Source organism: Populus nigra, chromosome 1 (genome assembly GCF_951802175.1).
Source record: "Populus nigra chromosome 1, ddPopNigr1.1, whole genome shotgun sequence".
Classification (NCBI taxonomy): Eukaryota; Viridiplantae; Streptophyta; class Magnoliopsida; order Malpighiales; family Salicaceae; genus Populus; species Populus nigra.
This window is the reverse complement of record NC_084852.1, coordinates 26675050-26697226: the sequence shown is the minus strand read 5'-3', so window position 1 is coordinate 26697226 and position 22177 is coordinate 26675050. Positions and strand designations below refer to the sequence as shown.

At 31.0% G+C, this 22177-nt stretch overlaps 2 protein-coding genes across 3 annotated transcripts; one reads left to right on the top strand and one right to left on the bottom strand.

The window, feature by feature from the left end:
* Positions 1–296: 296 nt before the first annotated feature.
* On the bottom strand, positions 297–2331 carry LOC133668103 (calmodulin). Its single transcript, XM_062087849.1, has 2 exons — positions 2068–2331; positions 297–972 (listed from the first exon to the last, which is right to left on the bottom strand). The coding sequence occupies exons 1-2, from the start codon at positions 2141–2143 to the stop codon at positions 599–601; spliced, it is 450 nt and encodes a 149-aa protein (XP_061943833.1). The 5' UTR covers positions 2144–2331; the 3' UTR covers positions 297–598.
* An 8575-nt stretch (positions 2332–10906) lies between these two features.
* LOC133683072 (oligoribonuclease) lies at positions 10907–17589 on the top strand. Of its 2 annotated transcripts, none has more exons than XM_062106587.1 (8): positions 10907–11093; positions 11295–11426; positions 11510–11601; positions 14138–14219; positions 14313–14368; positions 15174–15260; positions 16631–16721; positions 17193–17589. In XM_062106587.1, exons 1-8 carry the CDS (start codon positions 10925–10927, stop codon positions 17309–17311), a joined length of 828 nt encoding a protein of 275 aa, XP_061962571.1. In that variant the 5' UTR covers positions 10907–10924; the 3' UTR covers positions 17312–17589. The 2 variants fall into 2 exon arrangements, with proteins under 2 accessions (XP_061962571.1, XP_061962579.1); XM_062106595.1 differs by having other exon boundaries at positions 10908–11093; positions 11525–11601.
* The last annotated feature ends 4588 nt before the right edge of the window (positions 17590–22177 follow it).

The window sequence follows — 22177 nt, the reverse complement described above, 5'->3', positions numbered from 1 at the left end:
TTGTCTAACCATGGTTTAAGAGATCGGCCCACAGCCATATTAAAGTTTGTTTCCATAGAGAAGGGGAGAGGGGCAAATGCAATTAAAGTCAGAAACGAATTGTCCTACCATATGCAGCTAATTTGTCTTTTAAATCGCAATTATTGCTGTGAAATTTAACAGATGAGCAACGGCACTACATCAGATTGCATGAAATTATGGCCAAAGACATTACAGCACAGAAAAATGTCCAAAAACGCCACATACATGAAAAATGACAATGAAGTTTGAAATATCAACAAAATTAGTCATCCATATGAAAAAAACATCCAATTCTCCCAATTGATCTAGGTTCTTAATACCAAAAGTAGAAAGAAAATGTCAAACACCAATGAAAAGATACTAACACGCCAAGCTACTGAACAAGAAACAGAGCAAACAAGTAGACATTATGGAAAAGTGCCACAAAACAATGCAAACAACAGAACGGACAACCCAATGAAGTCAATGACACCAAATGAAGATGTCACAAGGGGAAATGGAATTCTCATCAAACTTATCTGCCCCGTTTCCCTTTTTTGTTTTATGCATCAGATTTTGGGTTTTGGGTGAGTGAACCTCACTTGGCCATCATGACTTTGACAAATTCCTCATAGTTGATCTGACCATCACCATCCACGTCAGCCTCACGGATCATCTCATCAACCTCCTCATCTGTCAGCTTCTCCCCGAGATTTGTCATGACATGACGCAGCTCAGCGGCAGAAATGAAGCCATTCTGGTCCTTATCAAAAACTCTGAAAGCTTCCTTGAGCTCCTCCTCAGAATCAGTATCCTTCATCTTGCGGGCCATGAGGTTGAGGAACTCTGGGAAGTCAATGGTACCATTCCCATCAGCATCAACCTCATTTATCATGTCCTGGAGCTCTGCCTCAGTTGGGTTTTGACCCAATGAACGCATCACAGTCCCCAGCTCCTTAGTAGTGATGCAACCTGTGGTAAAATCAGAAACAATTATCATGTTGCTAGTGTTACCCCTTATCAAGTTCGGAAAATGAATACCATTCAAAAAAAAATCCTGATGTTGATGTGTTCATAGAGGACTCAGATACACAAAGATCAACAAATTGCATGTGGTATCGTAAAAATGAAAGGGCAAAAATCATTTGAAGTGAAAAGATGGAAACATATATGCATATCCACCACAAAGAACGCACATAAATCATAAAAAGAAACGAAAATAAGGATTCTAGCTGCATTTACAGCAAGATATACAAAGAAAAGCAGACAAATGCAGATCAAGTTCCAACCTTCTATTACTAAAAAAATAACACGGCAACGTTTTAATGCCATAAACATATGGGGTTATAAAACACAATAAACTTGGAAAGCCGCATAAGCACAAAACTTAGACAAAACGCCTAACATGATATAACAAGCATTGAGAGATATCCAAACACTATATGGCAATTATTCCTCTGGCTACTGCTACAATTCAACGATCAAATAAAGTAACGCCCACCCTCCACCACTTCGCCTTCGCCTGTCGACTCTCTGGCAACATTTGAACCTCAACTTTAATCATCAAACACAAAAATCCCTACAGTTCCAACAACGATTTGCCAAAGCAAGTTTACCAAAGTTTAAATCAATCAACATTTCTCAAACACAAAAGAAACAGCGCAATAAATGAACAGATACATCATCAGTCTCATCCCTACCGCAAATGCAAATGATTTCGCACAAAGCAGCAAATAAAAATTCCACTACAAAACACATAAAATCCATTTTCAAATTGTCTAAAAAAACAATCAATCAATCCGGTCAACCCGACCCGAACCAAATCAAAATATTAAAAAAAAAAAAAGATCGCGATCAAACCCTAGCACATTTCACAGCAGATCCCCAATGAAATGAAAAATTCTATAAAAATACAAGAAAAAGACCAATCGATGTGGATAAAACGCAGAAGAGAGACAGATCACGCTTAAAAAGAAGAAAAACTGCAATAAAACGAGAAAATAACAGAGGAAACAGATCTAAGAAAGAAAGAGGTGACGAAATAAGAAGAGATCTAAGAGAAGAGACCATCGCCGTCCTTATCGAATAGGCTGAAAGCTTCCTTGAACTCGGAGATCTGGTCTTCGGTGAGCTGATCGGCCATTTTTGTTTGGAGACTGGAGAGAAGGAAAATATCGGGGAGAGAGAGATGAATAGAAAATAGCAGGAAATGTGGTTATAATAATAGAGGATGATGATATTTGCTGGCTGGTTTTCTCGGTGCGTGCTTTGATAAAATCTGACTCTTGGCTTTGGAAAATAAATAGGCAATGGAGAGCGTCTACGTGGGGTTTATTTCTTTTCTTTTATATATATATAAAAAGGAAATGTGCCCTCGATGGTGGTGTTCCGCATCTGATTCTATCTCATCCGCACCTGATAATTCCTTTCCCTTCCCTCAACTCCTTCCTTTCTCCTTTACCACTCTACCCCTTCCAATTCTTCTTTCTCAATTTTCGCTTTTTCTTTTTTCTTTTTCCTTTATTTGGTGAGAATTAAAAATGGTAACTCTTGCAGTGACAAGACTTCCCAATTTATTAAAAAAAAAACTATCAATTTACTTTATACGGTGAATGAGTTTCTTTTTGAATTAAAATCATTATATATATTCTATTACATATTAATTTGGTTAAATCAGTGTATTTATATTTTGGTGATTGGGTTATGGGTTAATTAAATATTTATTCAAATAACTTTTTATTTTAAAGTAAAGAAAAATATTACTTGATAAATATTTTGGATATCTCTTTTACGATATTTAAGATTTTCGTAAAGTAAAGTCAATAATTTATATATAAAATGAGTAATAAATATATTAAAGAGTATTAAATTTCAAGAATAAAGTTGTTTTTATGATGAATATAAATGCATTTTTTAATGTTTAATATTGAACTTTTTACCTTGATAGTTTATAAGATATTTATAACTTATGAACCTTGTATTTTTTTAAGTAAAGAGGTTGAAGAGTCATTTTACTATGTAATATTAATGAGAGATAAAAATATCTTATGTATTAATGAGGAGAAAAAATAATTGGAATTAAAACACTTGCTAGACTATGAATATTAAATCATGTTATTGGGCTAAAAAAAGCTAGAGTCCAGAAAGACAGGCACATTCTATGAGGTTGGGCTCAGGTATTCTGCTCATGTCCACGATCTAAGCTAGGGTATGCAGCCTAAGCCCACAGGGTGTTGGATATGGATTTAGTAATTACACTCATGATTATTATAGACTTGTTTTAAAAATAAATATCTTCTATCAAATATTAAAATAAATATAGATAAATCTTGTTTCAACAATTTCTTATATGAAGTGTACCATTTTCATTTTATTTTCAATAAAATGAAAAATATGTGTCATTACTCACCAATTCATCAATATATATATATATATATATATATATATATATATATATATATATATTGTTTAAAATGCTTCAATTTATATGGTCAATCACTATAGAAGAAATTATATTATATTGATCTCTGTTATATGAACAATACCACCTTCAACATGTGTCAATCTATAATAGGTCAGTAGTTCATCAATGAATTTCTCTCAGTATAAAATGCTTTAATTTATGTTATAAATCACCATATATTCATATACATTTGGCATGTTTGGAAGTATGATTATAGTTGTTTTTTAAAGTATTTTTCATTTAAAAATATATTAAAAAGATGTTTTTTATTTAAAAAAAATCATTTTTGATATCAATATATTAAAATAATCTAAAAATACTAAAAAAATATTAATTTAAATTAAAAAAAATAATTTAATTTAAAAAAAAAACTCTTTTAAAACGTAAAAATAAAGTAATATAAACGCATTTATATGAAAATGGATAAAATTAACCTCTACTATTTTCAATCGATTTTCAGTAGAAACAGAATATGTACCCATTGTTTTAGTGATTTTTCAAAATTTTGATGAATTTATAATATGTTTAAAAGTGAGTTCAATGTGAATATCTAAGAGGATTTCAAATTTATAAGTTTTAAAGAAATGATCAGCATTCATTTTGGATTTCATTGCTTTGGCTTTCAAGTTTTCAACCCTTTCTCCTTCAGCTCTCCAAGTAACCATAATCAGGTTACACAAAATAATTTGATTGCAACAAGGAGAGCATCACCGAGACTAGAAGGAGGAGAAGGAGAGCGCTCTGATTACCTTCTCTTAAAACATACACTAAAGAGACTTGTCAATCTTTAGTTAATAACTTCCCACTCTTATTCACAATAATCTAACGAGATGCCAATGATTGCAACTCTTAAGAACTAAATTCACATCCTCAAACGAATTTTATTCAACCATAACCAATTTATAGTAATACGATCTAAAAAAGAGTTGAACAAAGAAATTTGAATTCTAGTATAATTATGTTTATTGTCTAGTTTTACAGCAACAATCATAATTCTCAATCCGACCATTGGATCAGGCTGCAAATTTATCCAGAGCTACCCGAAATATTATTCTATGTTGGGGTAAAAGTTTAGGTCAATCAGAATTTAGAAAGACCTTGCAATATATGGTAGAACAAAATGTACAGATTTTGTTATTTATTTCTTTTTGACTTGTAAACTTCTTATTTGGTAAGGATTGTTTTTCTAAAAGGATGAGACATCTTGTTTTTTTAAATTTCCTATAAGGAAGATCAAAGAAAGGCAACAAAGGTTTTCATGTTTTTAAAGCTACACAAGGAAAGAATGATTTTTTAAAACTACAATTAATTAATTATCTTAGATAAATAAGGAAACTTAAGGTGACACAACTTCAACAATTAATTTTCTAGTTTTTTATATATCTAAATGTGACAATAAAGATTATAGTGTTTCTAGAATGAGAATTTCGTTCATGACATTATTTAATCTAAAAAAATTATCTATCTTAAATTATTTTGATTAATTAGATACAACAGCTTTAGTTTATATGTCAAATTTATTATTTTTATTTTTTTCTTCATATTCGGGCTTAGTTAACATACTTTAGGTTCATTGTAAATGGATAAATATTAGCCCACAAGTTTTAGATCCATTAAGGTTACTAGTTGAACCATTATATAAGGATTTGTAAGCTGAAATTTTCAGCAACCATTAATTCATGAAATAAACTTGTGTTTTGCGTGATGCAACATATATATATTTTTTTTGCTCGGACAAAGAACAAATTGACTTATCAAGGCATAACCAATCTTGTGGCATTCTCCTTATACTTTTTATGTGCAAATTTGTATTCATTGGGTAGGGGTTTCTTATTCCAATAGTATTAGTGCTTTAGGATATATTATTATTATTATATCACACTCTATCAAATCTGATTTATTAGCTTTTCATGAGTTATATCATCTTCGTTGTGGGTCATTAGACCATATAATCAAGTAATAAAGAGCTTAAACACCATGTTAGAAGCATGCCTAACATAACAAGAAAAATTCAAACTACCAACCACCAAGGTGATTCCTAAATAAGCCATTGAAACCACCCCCTCTTGCCCGCATTACTAGGAGATCTACCATCCATGTTAAGCTTAACAAGACATGGAGGAGGGGATCATATAATAAGAGATCCTATAGCATCAAAGTCCAAAGTGAGTCTTCTTGGTACATGTAGTCTTTGTAACTTCATCATTTTTGCATTTATTTTCAAAGTCATTCATTTTTTTTTAGTTGTGGTATAATGACATATTATTTCATATTATCATCTTATTGGTGTAGCTATGAGCGCTCCGAGAAGTCACCATTACAAGTAACTTAATTGGCCAAGAATCACTACCAATGAATAGCAATTTAATCAGAAGATATTGATTCGATCCAATTTTAATGGGTGAGTTTTTTTTTTTTAGTTAACTTAACCGATGAGTAATTGATAGATTACAAATATTGTGAAACCCGACTTAAACTTAACCCGAGATATATATTTATATGATATAAATATACATGTATATATTTCAATATTGATGTAATATACATATATTTATAATATTGTTATTTTATTTTTTTGTTGAATAATAAATAAAAGTTGATTTATTTTTATAAATATTTAAAACTCAATAAATAAAATATAAATATCTAAATTTTTTACAATAAATAATAAATATGATATAAAAATAAAAAAAATTCATCCAAGATGAATACCCATTCCCATTCCTAGCCATTTACAACCGGAGGAAAGATGCTAAAGTCATCAACAATGATGTAAGAAAAAGAGAATACATTGCTGAAAACACCAGCAGGAAGTTTGTGGACTGAAATGGTCAGCTTCAGGCCAGCAATCAGCAAGTGGAGGGAATGACACTTTTTTTTTTGTGTTCCCCATTATCGGATAGATCTATGGCCTCTTCAAATTCACCGACGCATCGACTTCACGATCTTGAAGACCACACCAGCTGTGTAAGGCCCCTGCTTGGTGTTCCTTCCAGAGCAACCTGCTAGACTTGGGCGGAGGTGAGGATGATAGGCGCATTAAATTTTGGAACACCCAGACTGGCACATGCTTGAACTCGGTGGACGCCGGCTCATATGCTTGTGCTCTTCAGTGGAACAAGCAGGAGCGGGAATTGTCTAGCTCTCATGGATTTTATTTAATAAGAGAAAGATGAGGCCATTATGATACATTTTTCATTGATGCATCCTTGTATTTATAGTATTTAATTAAATGCTTGAGAAAGAACTTGTAAAATAATATTTTTCAACTTATAAAAGCACTTTGGGTATTAAAAAAATAATCATAATAGCAAACCTATAACATTTTACATTTTTTTTTCTGATTAAATTCACTTATTTTTAACTCGGTATATAATATAAAATCAACTATATAAATAATAAAATTTAAAGAATAATTTGTAAAAGTATGGTTGCAAAGTGTTATTGTGCTAAAATATTTTACATTACAAAAATTACAATGATTTTAGTGATAATAGCGGAATAATAATGATGTGTTATAGCATGAAGGTGGTTTGAGTGATATTGAAGGTGATGGTGGTTTTATAATAGCATATAAAATTTTAATTGATTTTGATATATTGTTTATATGTAATAAGTAGAAACAAGGGTGTATTTTTTTTTAAGTTACATCGTTTAGCACGATGTTTAATGTAACAAATATTAATTTTATTATTTTTGAATTGTATATTTCATGATATTATAACATCATGATATTATAAACAATTATTAATTTTTATCTATCATGTTAATAATCAATCATCAGTAAGCATTCATATAGACTACATACACATAAAATACAATAATATTATAGAAAAAAAAAGGTATATAAACATAATGTGCAAAATATAAAGTTTATCAACACACCATAATTTACATATCCTAAATTCAAATATTAATATCATATTGTTTTACAAAATACAAGTGGTTTATTCTTACTACTACACAAATTATTACATGATCATACAATTTCACAAGGTGCATATTATGAGATTGCTTGATACCATGGTCATGAGATGATCTTGTCACAAATTAAACTTAATGTAAGTGCATAAAAATTAATTATAGTATAATTGAGCAAATAAGCATGTAGTTGTGGTTAAGATTAATATCTAATGAGTAAGTTCACGTTAATAATTTTTTATTGGGTTTATTTTGAATACATTATTTCACATCTTCATGCAACAGTAGTCCACGTTACTTTATTTTAAGCTATATTCAACAATCAACTAATGATATGTATTATAGTCTATGAATCCTATATATACAAAATTATTCATTGCGTAAATGGTTCATCGTTAACTATAACCAATCTATATAGCTTTTTAAACATGATTTTTGGTCATAAATAATATGTTATAATTTTCCTTTCATCATATCGATGAATGTTTTCAATCGAGGCTATTCTCAATATATATTTTTGGTTATCGTAGCGTGTACACCATTAACTAAAGTTAATCTTATCCTTTACTTCTAACTATCCAACATGGATACCATTAAGCGGGTTAATCTTTTCATTTGTTCTCGGCTATCCAACATGGATATTATTAGTCAAGGCTAATCTTTGACATTTTTCGTAGCTATCCAACATAGAAGCCATTAGCCAAAACTAACTTATCATTTATTCTCGACTATCCAACATAGATATCATTAGCTGAAGCTAATCTTTAACATTTATTACAGGCTATCCAGCATGGATGCCATTAGCCAAAGCTAATCTTAAGATTTGTTAATCTCAATATTCCTTATAATTCAGGGTTAATCAAATAACAGAATTCAGACGATAATACCTTATAAAAAAATACCTTAAGAATTTAACAAAATTAGATGCAGATAGAAATCACATACCTACTTCCCCCGTAGTATGTCCTCGCTCGATCGAAGATCCGATTTCTATTGCCATAAAGAGACCATTAATTAATATATTTTATCTCTAGGCATCATCAAAGATTATTTTCACACACATATATATATGCACACACACATATAAATATATTTTATACGTGTGTATTTTATTCATGTCATTGCATGGTAATAATGTTATAATAAAACATTCATTCCAACTTTATTGAAAATTATCAACGAAAACTAAGTCATTACGACACTAAAAATCATTAACGAAAACTAAGTCATTACACTGAAAATTATCAACGAAAACTAAGTCATTATGATCTTTCTTTTCCCAAGTAATATCTTTCTATTACAATTTCACCCAATCATCAAATATTATTAAGGAGGATCTATTAATTACCATTACATTCATGAAAGCCCTTCTTTTCTATTTTCTTCCAAGATGGTTGAAGCCTATGTCTTTTCCTTACCAAGCATACTTTTGTGTGTTTTCAATATGATACTATCAAATTCTCATCTATTATAATATGACATAATATGTTCTACACATTTCAATTTATGAAGTTCTACTAGACATGTTCAAGAATCATGCTTATTTCCATAATCTCATTTAGTTTATCATAATGTTATTAAGTAGTATTTAATTAAATTCAAGTAGTTACATTTTAAGGATTTTCTTTCCTAAATCTTTATGGTGGCTGAAATATAGGACATTCTTTCTAAGTGTTAATTTCATCATTCTCAATCATTTCTATTTCAAATCATTAAACACAAGCTAATAACTATTCTCATATTATGTATAAATTCTTCTACTGTCTTGTTTGTTTCTTTAAAGATGATCATCATCTAATGAGACTTTCTTTATTTTCTTCTCTTGGTCGAACATGTTGTCTCTATTCCTTCAATTTTATTCATGTAAATTATCACTTTCACTTCAAATATGTCTATATTAACATGAAATAATCATATATCAATTCTCTAAGTTTACGATTAAAAAAGTTCTACAATTCATGGTGTAAAACAAGAATATTAGTACTTCTAAAATATTGTTTCAGCTTAGACATCTAATTCCAAGTACTAGTCAAAGTCACAAATTAACAAATTGTATCATTCCATTCTATTCTCCCTTCACTTCTTCAATAGACCAACCCTAGCTAGGGTTTTCTCTTTAACATGTACCAATTTCTTTTGTTATAGAATCTAAAAATATCATTTTTTTATTCCAACTTTTTAACCTCTTCATTTAGTCTTTCACAATCATGAGATATAAAAACCTCAAGTTACCTTATTTGGGGTTTTCCTCCTATTTTATCAAATAGTATCAAAACAATAAATGTAAGAGTAAAGGTCATTTTTATCACACGAAATTAAACATAATTTAGGGGAGTGTTTTTTTGATTTTTTTTTTATTTTTCCTTTACCATTCACTATTGTTCCAACTGGCCTCCTCCTCTCTCTCTCTCTCACTACTTCAATGTTTTTTTTTTCTTCACCTTACATCTACTCCTCTCAGTCAAGTATTTTGTATGGGTGGCATGCAAGGGATTTCTTTGGTGGAACTTGTAAGAGAAAGGGTTGCCATGGTTGTTTCAGCAGGCTACAGGGAAGGAGAAAAGTCCCCCCTCCCTCCCTCCCTCCCACAATGTATTTATATCCCCTCTTAAATGAGGGTAGGTCATGTTTGGATGTTGTATTCTCTTATCTTAGTGTCTTTTAAATTGTTTATTAGCTGGTTCCCTCATGTTTTTTTTTAAGTAGTTACCAGGTCAATTCTTTTTTTTTTATAGAGTTTTACAAGTTTATAATAGTAATGAAATAATGACAATAGTGTAAGTGATGACAGAGACAATAATAACAAGATAAGGTAAGAGTACAGGTGAAGAGATGATGGTGGCAAAAAATAATACAAATGGTGGTGGTGAGAAGGTGATATTAATTTATGGAATAGTGTATGGGTGGTGGTGGAGTTATAGTATTACTTTATCTGGTTTGAAATTATTAAATGACAATGTGAATCAATATTTATTTATAAAATATTTTATAAATAACTTTACAAGATAAAAATATTTTATAAAAAATAACTTAATTTTAAAAATTAAATATAAAATTTATTTATGTTACACAATTCTTTTATAAAATATTTGTTTAAAACAATACCAAAAAAGTCACACAAAATATTTTTACTAAAAAAAAACCTTAGTCATAATTAAAACTTGACTAATGTTCTTTTTACACCTCAAAATAATTTAATTTTTATGGTGTAGTATATATAGAGACTGTGTGTAATGTTGAAAAACAGAATCTTGGAAGGGTAAACACCTCGAAGGAGAAGCCTCTTAAATAAAGAACTTGTTTTTCTAATTCTTTGTTCTTCAAGCTTTTTTTTTTAAAAAAGAAACCATGTTTTGTGATTTTTATAATTTTTTTCTATATTTTTAAATTATTTTAATATATTAATATTAAAAATAATTTTTTTAAAATAAAAAAATATATTATTTTTATATATTTTTAAATAAAAACACTTTAAAAAATTCCACTTAAACATTCTAAAGTCTCAATCACTAACTTAATAGGAAAGCAAACTGCCTTAATATGAAAGGAAGCCCGACTTGCTTGCCATCCGCTTTCAAATTCGCAGTAGCAGGAAAGAAAATAAAAATGAACCTCCTTTCTAATGCGTTCTCTCTACTGGAAATCGACGCCGAAGACGATCGAGTAAACATCGCTTCCTCTTCAAAGTCTAAATCATCTAACAACAGAGGTACTCTCCACAATTTTGCTCCTCTTTTTCACTCACACACTGCACGCTTTTACATCTAGGTTAATCCGAAGGCTCGAAGAATTTTGACTTAATTGTTCTGATAATTATCTGATTAAGCAATAATTACAAGAGAAACACAAAAAGGTTTTGCTATTTAATTTTTAGTATTGATTTTCGTTGATTTAATTTTTTTTTCAACAGGAAAGAGCAAGAAGAAAGTGAGTGACTCTAATTTAGTGGTAAAAATAGAGAAACAGAATGAGGAGAATTTGGTTACATCTTCTTCAGAAGTTTATAAGATGCCGCTAGTGTGGATTGACTTGGAAATGACTGGTACGTTTGTGCCTGTTCGCGTTTGAAGGTTTTGAGTATTATCCGCGATTTGGGGTTGTGTTTTTTAGCTCATAGTTTTCTAGTTGTTTTGGTTGCAGGTTTGAATACTGAAGTAGATAGAATACTGGAGATTGCTTGTATAATAACAGATGGCTATTTGACCAAGTCAGTGGAGGTATTGTTCAACTTAAAACACTTTTTTTCTGTTATACTTGATTTGCGGCTTCGATTTGTTGTTTTGTTTTATTGTGTTTGTTTTTTAGTTTTTATCCTATGGAAGTGATTTGCTGTTTTTGCTATTAACTGGAGGTTATGAAATAGACAACTTGAAACTTAGAATGATAGAAGAATGAGTTGTGGATGTCAGGGTTTTAAACTTTTGATGTGGTTGGGAAACTGAGATGGCAACAGTATCCGAATCCAATGGGTATTTGAACGAACCGATCTGAATGGGTGGTTTTTTTAATGAAAAAAAATAGTCGTGGTTAGTATTTGGATAAAATCTGAAAAAACATTCGTGGCAATGGTTAGATCATGGTTTTCGTGGTATTCATACGGAAATCCCAACTGCAGTATAATCAATATGAAAACACATGTACTTATTATATTTATTTGGTTATATTGTGAATGGATGTGTTTTTAATTTTTGTTTTTGTTTTTAACTTAATTGGTTATTGTTAATGATATGTTCATATATTAATAATGCTTTTGTCTGCATATAGTCAACTAAATTTGTTAAAATTATTGATTCTAGAAAAATTTAAAAATGATTTATTCAATTAAGTCTTTTTTTTAAATAAAAAAGGTGTATGGGTCATGGATATCTAAATTCTGATGGTTTGGATATGGTTATTCAAAATCCAAATCCAATAAATGATGAATAGGTTATGGTTATGGTTATTGTTTTTTCATTTGCATATGGTTATGGTTATACTACTATCCGAATCTGTGGTTACCTATTGCTATCCCTGTTGAGAAATGGTGAATGCTGGTGTCTGAGGACCCAGTACAGTTTTAGCCTCTACCTCTTGATTTTACTGGCAATTTTTCTTAAAACTTTCAACTTTTTGCTTCAGAAATTCAATGTTTTAATTAGAGGGAAGTGGAGGAACTTATTTCGTTTGTTTAGATCCTCACTTCTTTTCAGCTCTTAGGTCAGATAGGATGGTTTAGAGTTGGGACTGACCTGGTGATTTTATATGCACAGCTTTTCAATAATTTTTTATCCATAATTCTTTCAGTTTAACTCTTGCCTATCATATTTGGGAGGCTAACCACCCTTGAAGGTCAATCTTTTGTTTGGTTGGTGGTACCCTATTACAAACAGTAGTAACTTGTAAGTGAGTAAAATGAGGAAGGTACTTGCATCTGATATTTGCATAATTTGCATTAATATAGAGATACAAACTATCTCATTTTGCGTTGTCATTTTATCTTTGTACACCTGTCTTTTGGTATATGCTGTGAACAATGGTTATCTCCATGATGGCTAGGGTTTTGCAATTGATGCTCTTCTCTGATTTAGGAGGAATACAAGAGAGGTGGAGTGCTGACAGCAAAGAGTTCAGACCTCTTGTATGGTTGCAGGAGTTGACTTTTTAACTTACTCATTAATGTTCTGGATCCTCTGGCTGCTAGTCAGTAAATTGTTACTGTTATCTCTCAACCATTCAATGCATTAGTGGGAGCGAGGCTAACTAATGATTGGTTCAGATATTATCAACAATATAACTTGGGTATAGAAACATCATACAATTTAATTCAAGGTTTCTCCTTTACATGTTAGAGAAATGGGTTTTGCAGAACAATGAAGGGCTTGAATTGCTTCGTTTGTTTCTACTGTTAGGTTTCTATGCTCTAAGATGGTTAACCTACTGGGATTTCCTTCAATCCCAGGGTCTTTGGCTATGGGATCTGCTTTAGCTATTCTTCTTTTCTGTTGAAACTTGTAATGAAAGCTTCAGGCAGGAGACTGGCAAACTTTCAGTTCTTCTACTGGATACTGTTGTTTTCAATCATGGAGGGGTACATGCAGAATGGAGGGCTCAAACCTCCTGAAATTTTCAAGTTTCAACTATTGCTAGTAGGATTTAATCCTTGTGAAACCTCTTCCTCATCTTGAAGCTTTCTCTACTGCAAGGATTTTGAGCACCTATCATCCACCTTTCCTAATTTCATAGACTCAATGATCTTAGACAAAGCTAGACAGATGTGCTCAACCAGGGCTTGTTTTCTCCTTGCTTATTTTGCTGTTTAAATTTGATGTAGCAGAGGATCAGAGCTCCGAAACAATGGTTTATGTGGATTTCACAAATTATTTGTTCTGAATGATAATCCAAGTCATAAAACTTGAAATGTTACTTTTGGAATTGTTTTGGCTATAATTTTAACTGTGGACTGACTTATAGAGAAGCTAGGCAGAAAGAAGAGTGTTGGACACTATAGTCAGATGTCATCATTTTGTTTATTTATAATACTTGTGGTTGGTACTGCATGGGAAATGGGAATGGAGTAATCCTGTTCAAAAAAGAGGATCTCGTGAAGCGTGATGTATAATGAAATGTTTAAATATATATACATATGGTTCTGCTGTATCATTTGCTCGTTATCATGCTGCACTTATTCATGGTCCTTTATTCCTCTTAAATAACAAATATTATGCATGTATGATTACTCCTAATCTTGTAATCCCTCAATTTCTCCTCTTTTAGGGTCCTGATTTGGTTATCCATCAAAGCAAAGAATGTTTAGATAGAATGGGAGAATGGTGTCAAAGTCATCATGCAGCTAGTGGTATGAACAGTTGATGATAAGAAAGCGAAAGATATGAAATGATTTCGAATGATTTTCAATAGTTGTCTTGACTAACAAGTCACAACATTCTAGGTTTGACAAATAAGGTTCTCGGAAGCAAAATTACTGAAAGAGAAGCTGAAAAGCAGGTATGAAAGAACTTTATCAAGTGGAAGTCATTGTTTTAACAAGTATTCCCAGTCAACAGTCTCTTGTGATGTGTGCTTTATTGTTATTCCATTGGCATGTATTTCACAAAGCAATCCTCGGAGAGTATTGAACAATTCTGTCTATTAACTCCCACTTGGGTCATACTGGTTCTCCTAACTTCTCTTTCACTAAATCTTGACCTTCAAATGGTTCTTCATGATTGGGAATGTTCTCGTGTGCTTCATACATGTAAATGATCATATATATTATTTTTATGTACATTAATAAAAACATATAACCTTGGCTATTTTGTTTGTTTTCTAGTTTATCTAAATCTTTCATCTTGTTTGATGCACATGAATTTTTTTTGAGATACCTCTTTCTTTTATTTTTTGCATTTTTTTTCTCATGCATTGTGATAGTGGGTAAAATGTCTATGTGAAAAACATCTCTTAAAACCTTGTTCTCTTAAGTTTTGCGTATTTTTTCTTCTCATTCATTTTTTACATGGATATAATGTCTTCTATGTGAAAAACATATCTTAAAACCCTATTTAACAATTAATCACATCTAATTCATAATCATGTTCCTCTTTCATTTCATTTTGACTCTATCAAAAATCTAATCCTTTCATTTTGATGTATAATGTGTTTACTCACATCTAATTCAAAAATATAATCCCGCAATCTTATAGTCATGTTCCTCTTTACTTATTCATGTAAGGTAACATCTATATCATGGCATTCTAGTTGAATGTTTTATTCATGTCTCTCCTGCACCTAATTATATGCTTGAATATTGCAGGTTATAGAATTTGTGAAGAGACATGTTGGTACACACACACCTCTTATAGCAGGAAATTCAGTTTATGTGGATTTTCTGTTCTTAAAGGTATCTGACTGTTTTACATTTTCTTTCCTACCCACCATAATGTGTATTAAAGAACCATTTATATAGTGCACTTCTTTAATATTTGGTTTCTGAGAGTTTTTATGTATGAAATCAATTTGTTTCATCATATGGGTGCTCATCAACACCAATTGTTAGCATGCTTAGTTTTGGATGATTGTTGTGAATGTTGGCTTGAGATCTTAAAGGCATGCCAAAATTTCGAAGCAGTTGCATAATCTAGTCCAAGTGGTTGCAATTGGACTGTTTTTTTTTTTATCTTGCTACACTCATATGAGAAATATTTTTACCCCTAGAACAGTGCATTGTCATTGGAGAATTGCATAGTTCTTCCAGCTCAAGGGATTAACTAGTGATTGCACTTTACTTGGACTCTTTTTTTTTATCTTGCTACACTTGAGAAATATTTTTACCCCTAGAACAGTGCATTGTCCCTGGAGAATTGCATGGTTCTTCTGGCTCAAGGGATTAACTAGTGGTTGCTTTCATTTGAGGACAAACTGCATTAATATTGTTAACAGTAATGCTGGTCAGGTTGTCATGCAGATCATGTGCATGGAGATATTCATGCATTCAGTTTCATTTGATACCCTGACCTCATATGTTTGATGTCTTCTTTATTCAAAATAACCTGTTGGCATTTTGTGATCTACTCTCTGTGCAAGATTTTGTTTCCTTGGTATTTAAACATCAATGCATGCCTGTAATATCAGGGATAAATTATGAGAATATGGCCTAATTTTGTTTGTTGAATGCTAATTCCGGGGCGAACTTGACTGGTGAGATCAGGTTGCAAAGACATGGGCCCAATATTGTATTGATTCGAGGAATTTTGAGAAACTGTAGATGTTAGGCCTTTACATTGGAAGAAAAGTTTTTGGAATATCAAACCAGATTCCCAGACCTTGGCAATCTTATAATGCTTTAGGGGGAGGCCACTAACCTCATTCCCATAATTTTTAAAATGAAATGCAGTTGCGGCAGAATATGAAATTTTTGGAATATTTTTTATGTTCAAAGTAAATGTGGTATCCAACATTCCATCGTATCTTTCTTGGAAATTCATGCAATTTTAATAAATGGAACACTACTTTAACATGTAAGGTGATTTCTTTAGGGATTTTTCTTTCCTTTTAACTCCAAAGAATGAAGTCAACAATTGCATGATGCATGTTTTGTTTATGTTCAGTGATTATCATCCCAATTTTCTGTGATACCTTGTTTTCTGTTTCTTCTTTTAGTTTCCCATATTTTTGCAATATTGAATGGGGATGATATCTTCCTTACTAATTGTTCTGTAACTTTATTTCTCTTATCGTGAGCTTTTTTTTTTTTTTTTGTCTCCTTTGCAGAAATACATGCCAGATTTGGCTGGTCTCTTCTCTCATGTTGTCGTTGATGTTAGCAGTGTCATGGCTTTGTGCATGCGCTGGTATCCTCAAGGTAAATGTCTAAAATTACAACATAGATATTGGAAGTTTGTTATGTATCATTCTTAGGGATAACTCAACACCATTGCTGCAAGTCAATGAGGGTACCATGCAAACCTTGCTTTCTCAGTTTTGTGTTTGAGGTGAATCACTCTCATGTTTCTCCAGGATTGTATCTTAACTCTAGAAAGCGAGTGGGGTTCCCAATTCCTAGAATCCCCCACCCCCCTCTCCCCCTCCCCGCATTCTCCTTAATGGAGGATGTCTTGTCTCCTCCCTTCCAACCTTCCAGGAAAGGTTAGACCAAAAGACAGAGATAGAAGAAAAGGTGAAGACAGTGTCACAAGTCAACACTTAATAGTGTTAAACTCTATTTATCTAGTTGATATTTCCTAAAATCAATAAACAGTTGGAGTATTATCACCTGTTCTTATGTCGTTTCTGTGTTGAAAGGTTTGTTTATCAATTAACATAACTTGTACAGATCGGAGGAAGGCCCCTCAGAAGGAAAATAAACATAGAGCCTTGGATGATATCAGAGAAAGCATAAGGGAACTCAAATACTACAAGGAAAATATGTTTAAACCAAAGGCTAAGAAGTGATGCGTAAAGGCACTGCATGCATTCCTTTGTGCAGGCGCTCTTTTTACAGCACCCCGCACACCATCGCCAATTTTTGCCAAAACTGCCTCTCGGTTGTTGTAGAAGGTGCATGTAATTTTAGCTGAAATGCTCAACTATTGAATGTCCGTTATCATTTAATCTCGAAGTATGGCTGGCTTTATGACATTACAACACTTGTGTATCTATCTATGATGAAGTCATGGTTGTGTTTTGAAAAAGTAGCTTTAAAAAAAGCTATAAATTGTAACTTTTTTTAACCAAGACTTTAAAAGGGTTTTTAGTGTGATCATGCAAAACTATGGTGTGTTGATTGATCGAATATTTTTAAATCCATGGTTGGGGTAAAATGTAGACGCGCACACAGAAACATTGAGCAAGGAAAAATGGAAATATGGCATACAAATGAAGAGTTTATCAACCAAAACAAACCTTCTAGCAGGAAATATCAGCAGCAATGGCAACAGAAATACAAGGATCGAGAAGCACATGATCCTGACACCAAGCAACATGGCAAAACATGACGATGAAAATGGAAGCAGTGCCCCATTACACGTTTATGCAGCAAGAGGACTTTGGGCCTACAATTTCTTTAGCCACACCCAACAGGAGCATAGTTGCAACTAGATCTGAGATGCAGAGTCCTTTAATAGATTGTTCCAACAGAATACTAAGGGCAAGGAACATTGTTGCTGCAGTCAAGATCGATTGCCACTGGAGTCTTTGTTGATAGATCACATCGCTGATGTGCCCTCCAGTTTCTTTTAATTCTACAATAGAAATTCCATTTCAGAAAACTAAACCCATTAATGATTCGTTCAAGAAGATTAAATCCATGTTACCTCGTTTGGAGAAGCGCGGTTGCCATGATGTTGATCAATGATTATAGGGTGGTGAACATTACGAGTTTTTTTTATAGTGTAGTAACAGTTATATTTTAAAATATATTTTTATTTAAAATAATTTTTTTTAGTTTTAAAATTTTATTTTTGATAACAGAACATTACGAAAACAATAAAAAAAATTTTAAAAAAAATTATTTTTAAAACACAAACAAAAACCATCTATATATCAGAGAAATGGATGTCTCGAATATTAGCTGCTACTCCTACGTATCGATTCAAATTATAATGCCAGTGAAAAGAAAAAGGATTAGTTTGTCGCCTTGCAAATTTTGCATCAGATAAGTTTAAGAGCATGTTAACCTTCAGTTGATAAGTCGCAAGAAGACAATTTAGCAGTAGACACTTGTGATTTTCTTATGAAGATCTCTGATTTAAATCATGGATTTAATGAATAGGACAAGAACCATGTATCCGTTGCATTCTTTGGTTCACTGGAGTTGAGCTCTTGTTGCCACAATGTCCTCACTTCCACCTCCGCCTGCGCTTCCATTGCTGTTCATAGTGGAGTAATATACCCAACTCGAGAATTGATAACAAATACTTGGGTTGCTAGATTACCAAGTAAGATTATATAGTTAATTATTTTTTATTAAAATGATAACACTTTATTCTGTTTTTGTTTATCTAATTTCAAATTAAGTTTAGGGGGTTAATAGAGTCATTAAAAATCTAACAAGATTAACCAAGTTTTATCCGATCATTATTTTATTAAACTTAACCATCTAGGTTGGTGGCCCAGTAGTAAAAATTTGGGATCAAGAGGTTTGCTTTCTCTGTGGTCTCAGGTTCGAACCCTGTGGTTGCTCATATGATGGCCACTGGAGGCTTACATGGTCGTTAACTTCAAGACCCATGAGATTAATTGAGATGCGCGTAAACTGATCCGGACACCTATATTAAACTAAAAAAAATATTTTATTAAAATCCACTTTAAATCAGTTTCAAGTCTTCGTGTTTCAAGCCAACCTGCCAGGTCAAGCATGTTTTACACTATTAGAGCAACAAAAATGATGAACACGCCAAGGTAATTACTAGTGTTTATTTACTTCCAACAATTATTGCATTGCATTATTTGGGTGGGACAAAACTTGGCAAAGACCATTACAACATTTGTAATGAGGGGTTTTTCTAGGGAATAATTGGAAAATGATAATTATATATTTCTGCCATTTAATAATTAATATAGACGTGCCCCCCTCCACAGCCAGAGGGAGGAATGTGGGATCCATTTTCATAAACAGGCCTCAACAGTGCCTTTCACTACGCACTTTAATCCCCAGTCTTGTCAGCAGCAATGAGCAGCCTGTTCTTGTGTAAATGCAGAGAACCCTAATGTGTTTTATGCAATGTTAGGAATTATTAAATATATTTGATCATGTGTAAATTATAGTTTAATTATACTATCTCCTTAGCCATGAATGTTTTTATTAAATACGATTATATATAAATCCTTTTTTAATATTTTTTTCTAGATTGAGAAGTTAGCATTTTAAATTAGCTAAAGTAAGATTTTAATACCAAGTATAAAAAAAATCTCATCTTTGATGGTAATAAAGATCAAGAGTAAAATATGTGCTGGCTATGAAATTAATCAAAGCAAATTAGCAAATTCCAGGCTTATTTTGTTTTGTTTAGTTCTTATATTAGTGGTGTCTATGAAATTAATCAAAGCAGACAAACGGAGGAAAACAAAAGGAAAAAACTTAAAATATGTGAAGATGACTAGTTATTAACATGTTTATTAAACTCGGCTCGGCCTATTAAATGGTTTAAAATCTGGCTTAAATTGTATTTTTTTTTAATTATTTTGAAAGATAACTTAATAAAATCTGAATGATAACCCTGTTTGTTAATATATTATATAGTTGACCTGGTCAAATCTAGATAAGATAGGTTAATGTTGACTTGATTTATTTTTTATTTTTTTACCTAAAATAGCATTATTTTATTTTTAAAAAACTGTATTATATATTTTGACATAGACCCACTAAGCCTGACGAGGAACTAAAGTTTGATAGCTATGGCTACTAGCATTCCAAATTTATTTTTTAAAATATAAGCCACATCGACTATATTTTCGGCAGTCTGGCTTTCTGCATGTATCTAAATTCTTCAACGACAACAACAAAATCTTCTAAATTATCCCCAAATGTTTCCAGCTAGAGAGAGATGCCATTTATTTTGGAGTCTTTTTGGAAGGAATTGATGGGATTTCTGTTTGAGAGTGTGGTTATAATTATTTTTTAAAATGTTTTTTATTAAGAAATATATTAAAATAATATTTTTTTATTTTTAATATCGACGCATCAAAAAATCTAAAAACACCAAAAAAAAAATTAATTTGAAACAAATAAAAAATAAAAATATTAATTTAAAACAAAGAAAAAAATAAAAAAAATTATTTTTTTTAAAATATTTTCAAAACACAAAAATAAATATATTTATAATTACAAACAATCACATATCCAAACACACCGTAGTGATCTTTTTCCTTCCAAGAATCCCAATTGTAAAATAAATAAGCTTACAGCTTATACAGTTCAGATGCTTTGCCTCTTCGACCAGTAACAGCTCCGTGTTATCTTGCTTCTATATTTTTTCTGCTATGGTTCTATCTCACCAGTTTTCTACCATGCATCATTTTGCCGTGCTCTATGTCGAACGAACTTTTTTAAATGCCAAAAAAAAAAGTATTAAGAGCGCATTGAATTTTTTAACTACATTATTAACCTAGTTTAATGTTCAATTTTAAAATCTCGCAACTTATTTATCTAACTTGAGTTTCCAACCAAATTATACAGGAGTTAGCTTAAATTAAATTAATTAATTTTATAGGTCTAAATACAATTTTTATGATTGGTAAAAATATTAATTGTTTTTTAAAAAATTATCTAGATAACAAAAAAATTATTGAGACAATGACATATTGGATCGATTTCAGTCCCTCAGCGACCTGAGTCATGGACTCCTTTGCATTTAATAATTTTTTTATAAACTATTTTTTTAATTATATGATAAAAATATATGGTCACAAAATTAAACACAGGCCTCAAAAAAAATTATTTGAGACCTTAGACTTGTTGAAAAGCGAAAAAAGACATCCCAACAAATCTATTTTGGCTTTATAATTGTTTTCTTAAACAAAAACAAAATTAAAAAACCGACAAAAATAAATCACAATATTTAATATTGCAATAACAGTAATTTAATTAGTTGTGTTTAATAAATTTTTTTATTAAAATCAATTTGAAATAGAAATTGATACATACATAAAATTTATTGAATAAAATAAAAAGAAAAATATATCATGCAAAGCTGCATATATTAAAAATATTATAATAATTTTTTTTCTAAAAATAAATTTAATATATAAATAAATAACAAATAAATCATATTAATATCTTCAAAAATTAAAAATATCTAATCTAATTAAAAAATAATCACTATTTTAAAAAAGAATAAATAAGCAAAAAAAATTCATAGAAGTAAAATACAAACTTAAAAATTATTTAAAATTTATAAAAGAAGCTTTAAATAAAAAAAAATTAAAACTATATATATTAAAAAAGAGGTCAAGCCAAGCATTATGGGCATGCACACGGACACCCTTTATATTTTTTTAGAAGGTAATGAGGTGGATAACAAGTTGTCCGTCCAATTTATTTTGAAAAAAAATAGATGATGTGTTGTTTAGAATTCTTAGATTCTAACCACTATGATAACTAGAAAATTAGAATATGTTTTTTTTCTTTTTAAAAACTTATTTTCAACTACAAACACTTAGAAAACACTTTAATAACCTTGTTAAACCAACCCTTAACCTTTAAAAACACAAAAAACCACTTCAAAACCCAAAATCAACATGAAATTTAATTTCTTTCCTATGTTTTTTAGGCACTTTCAAGGTAAAAAAAAAAAAAAAAAAACACTTAATTCAAACTCA

What these genes read in the sequence shown, in the direction of transcription:
- LOC133683072 (XM_062106587.1), top strand. Translation starts at nt 10,925, where the DNA reads ATGAAAGGAAGCCCGACTTGCTTGCCATCCGCTTTCAAATTCGCAGTA. An exon ending in ATTTGACCAAGTCAGTGGAG is followed by an intron (nt 11,602 to 14,137) that starts GTATTGTTCAAC and finishes CTCCTCTTTTAG; the next exon opens with GGTCCTGATTTGGTTATCCA. An exon ending in AAGTCATCATGCAGCTAGTG is followed by an intron (nt 14,220 to 14,312) that starts GTATGAACAGTT and finishes ACAACATTCTAG; the next exon opens with GTTTGACAAATAAGGTTCTC.
- LOC133668103 (XM_062087849.1), bottom strand. Translation starts at nt 2,143, where the DNA reads ATGGCCGATCAGCTCACCGAAGACCAGATCTCCGAGTTCAAGGAAGCT. An exon ending in ATTCGATAAGGACGGCGATG is followed by an intron (nt 973 to 2,067) that starts GTCTCTTCTCTT and finishes ATTTTACCACAG; the next exon opens with GTTGCATCACTACTAAGGAG.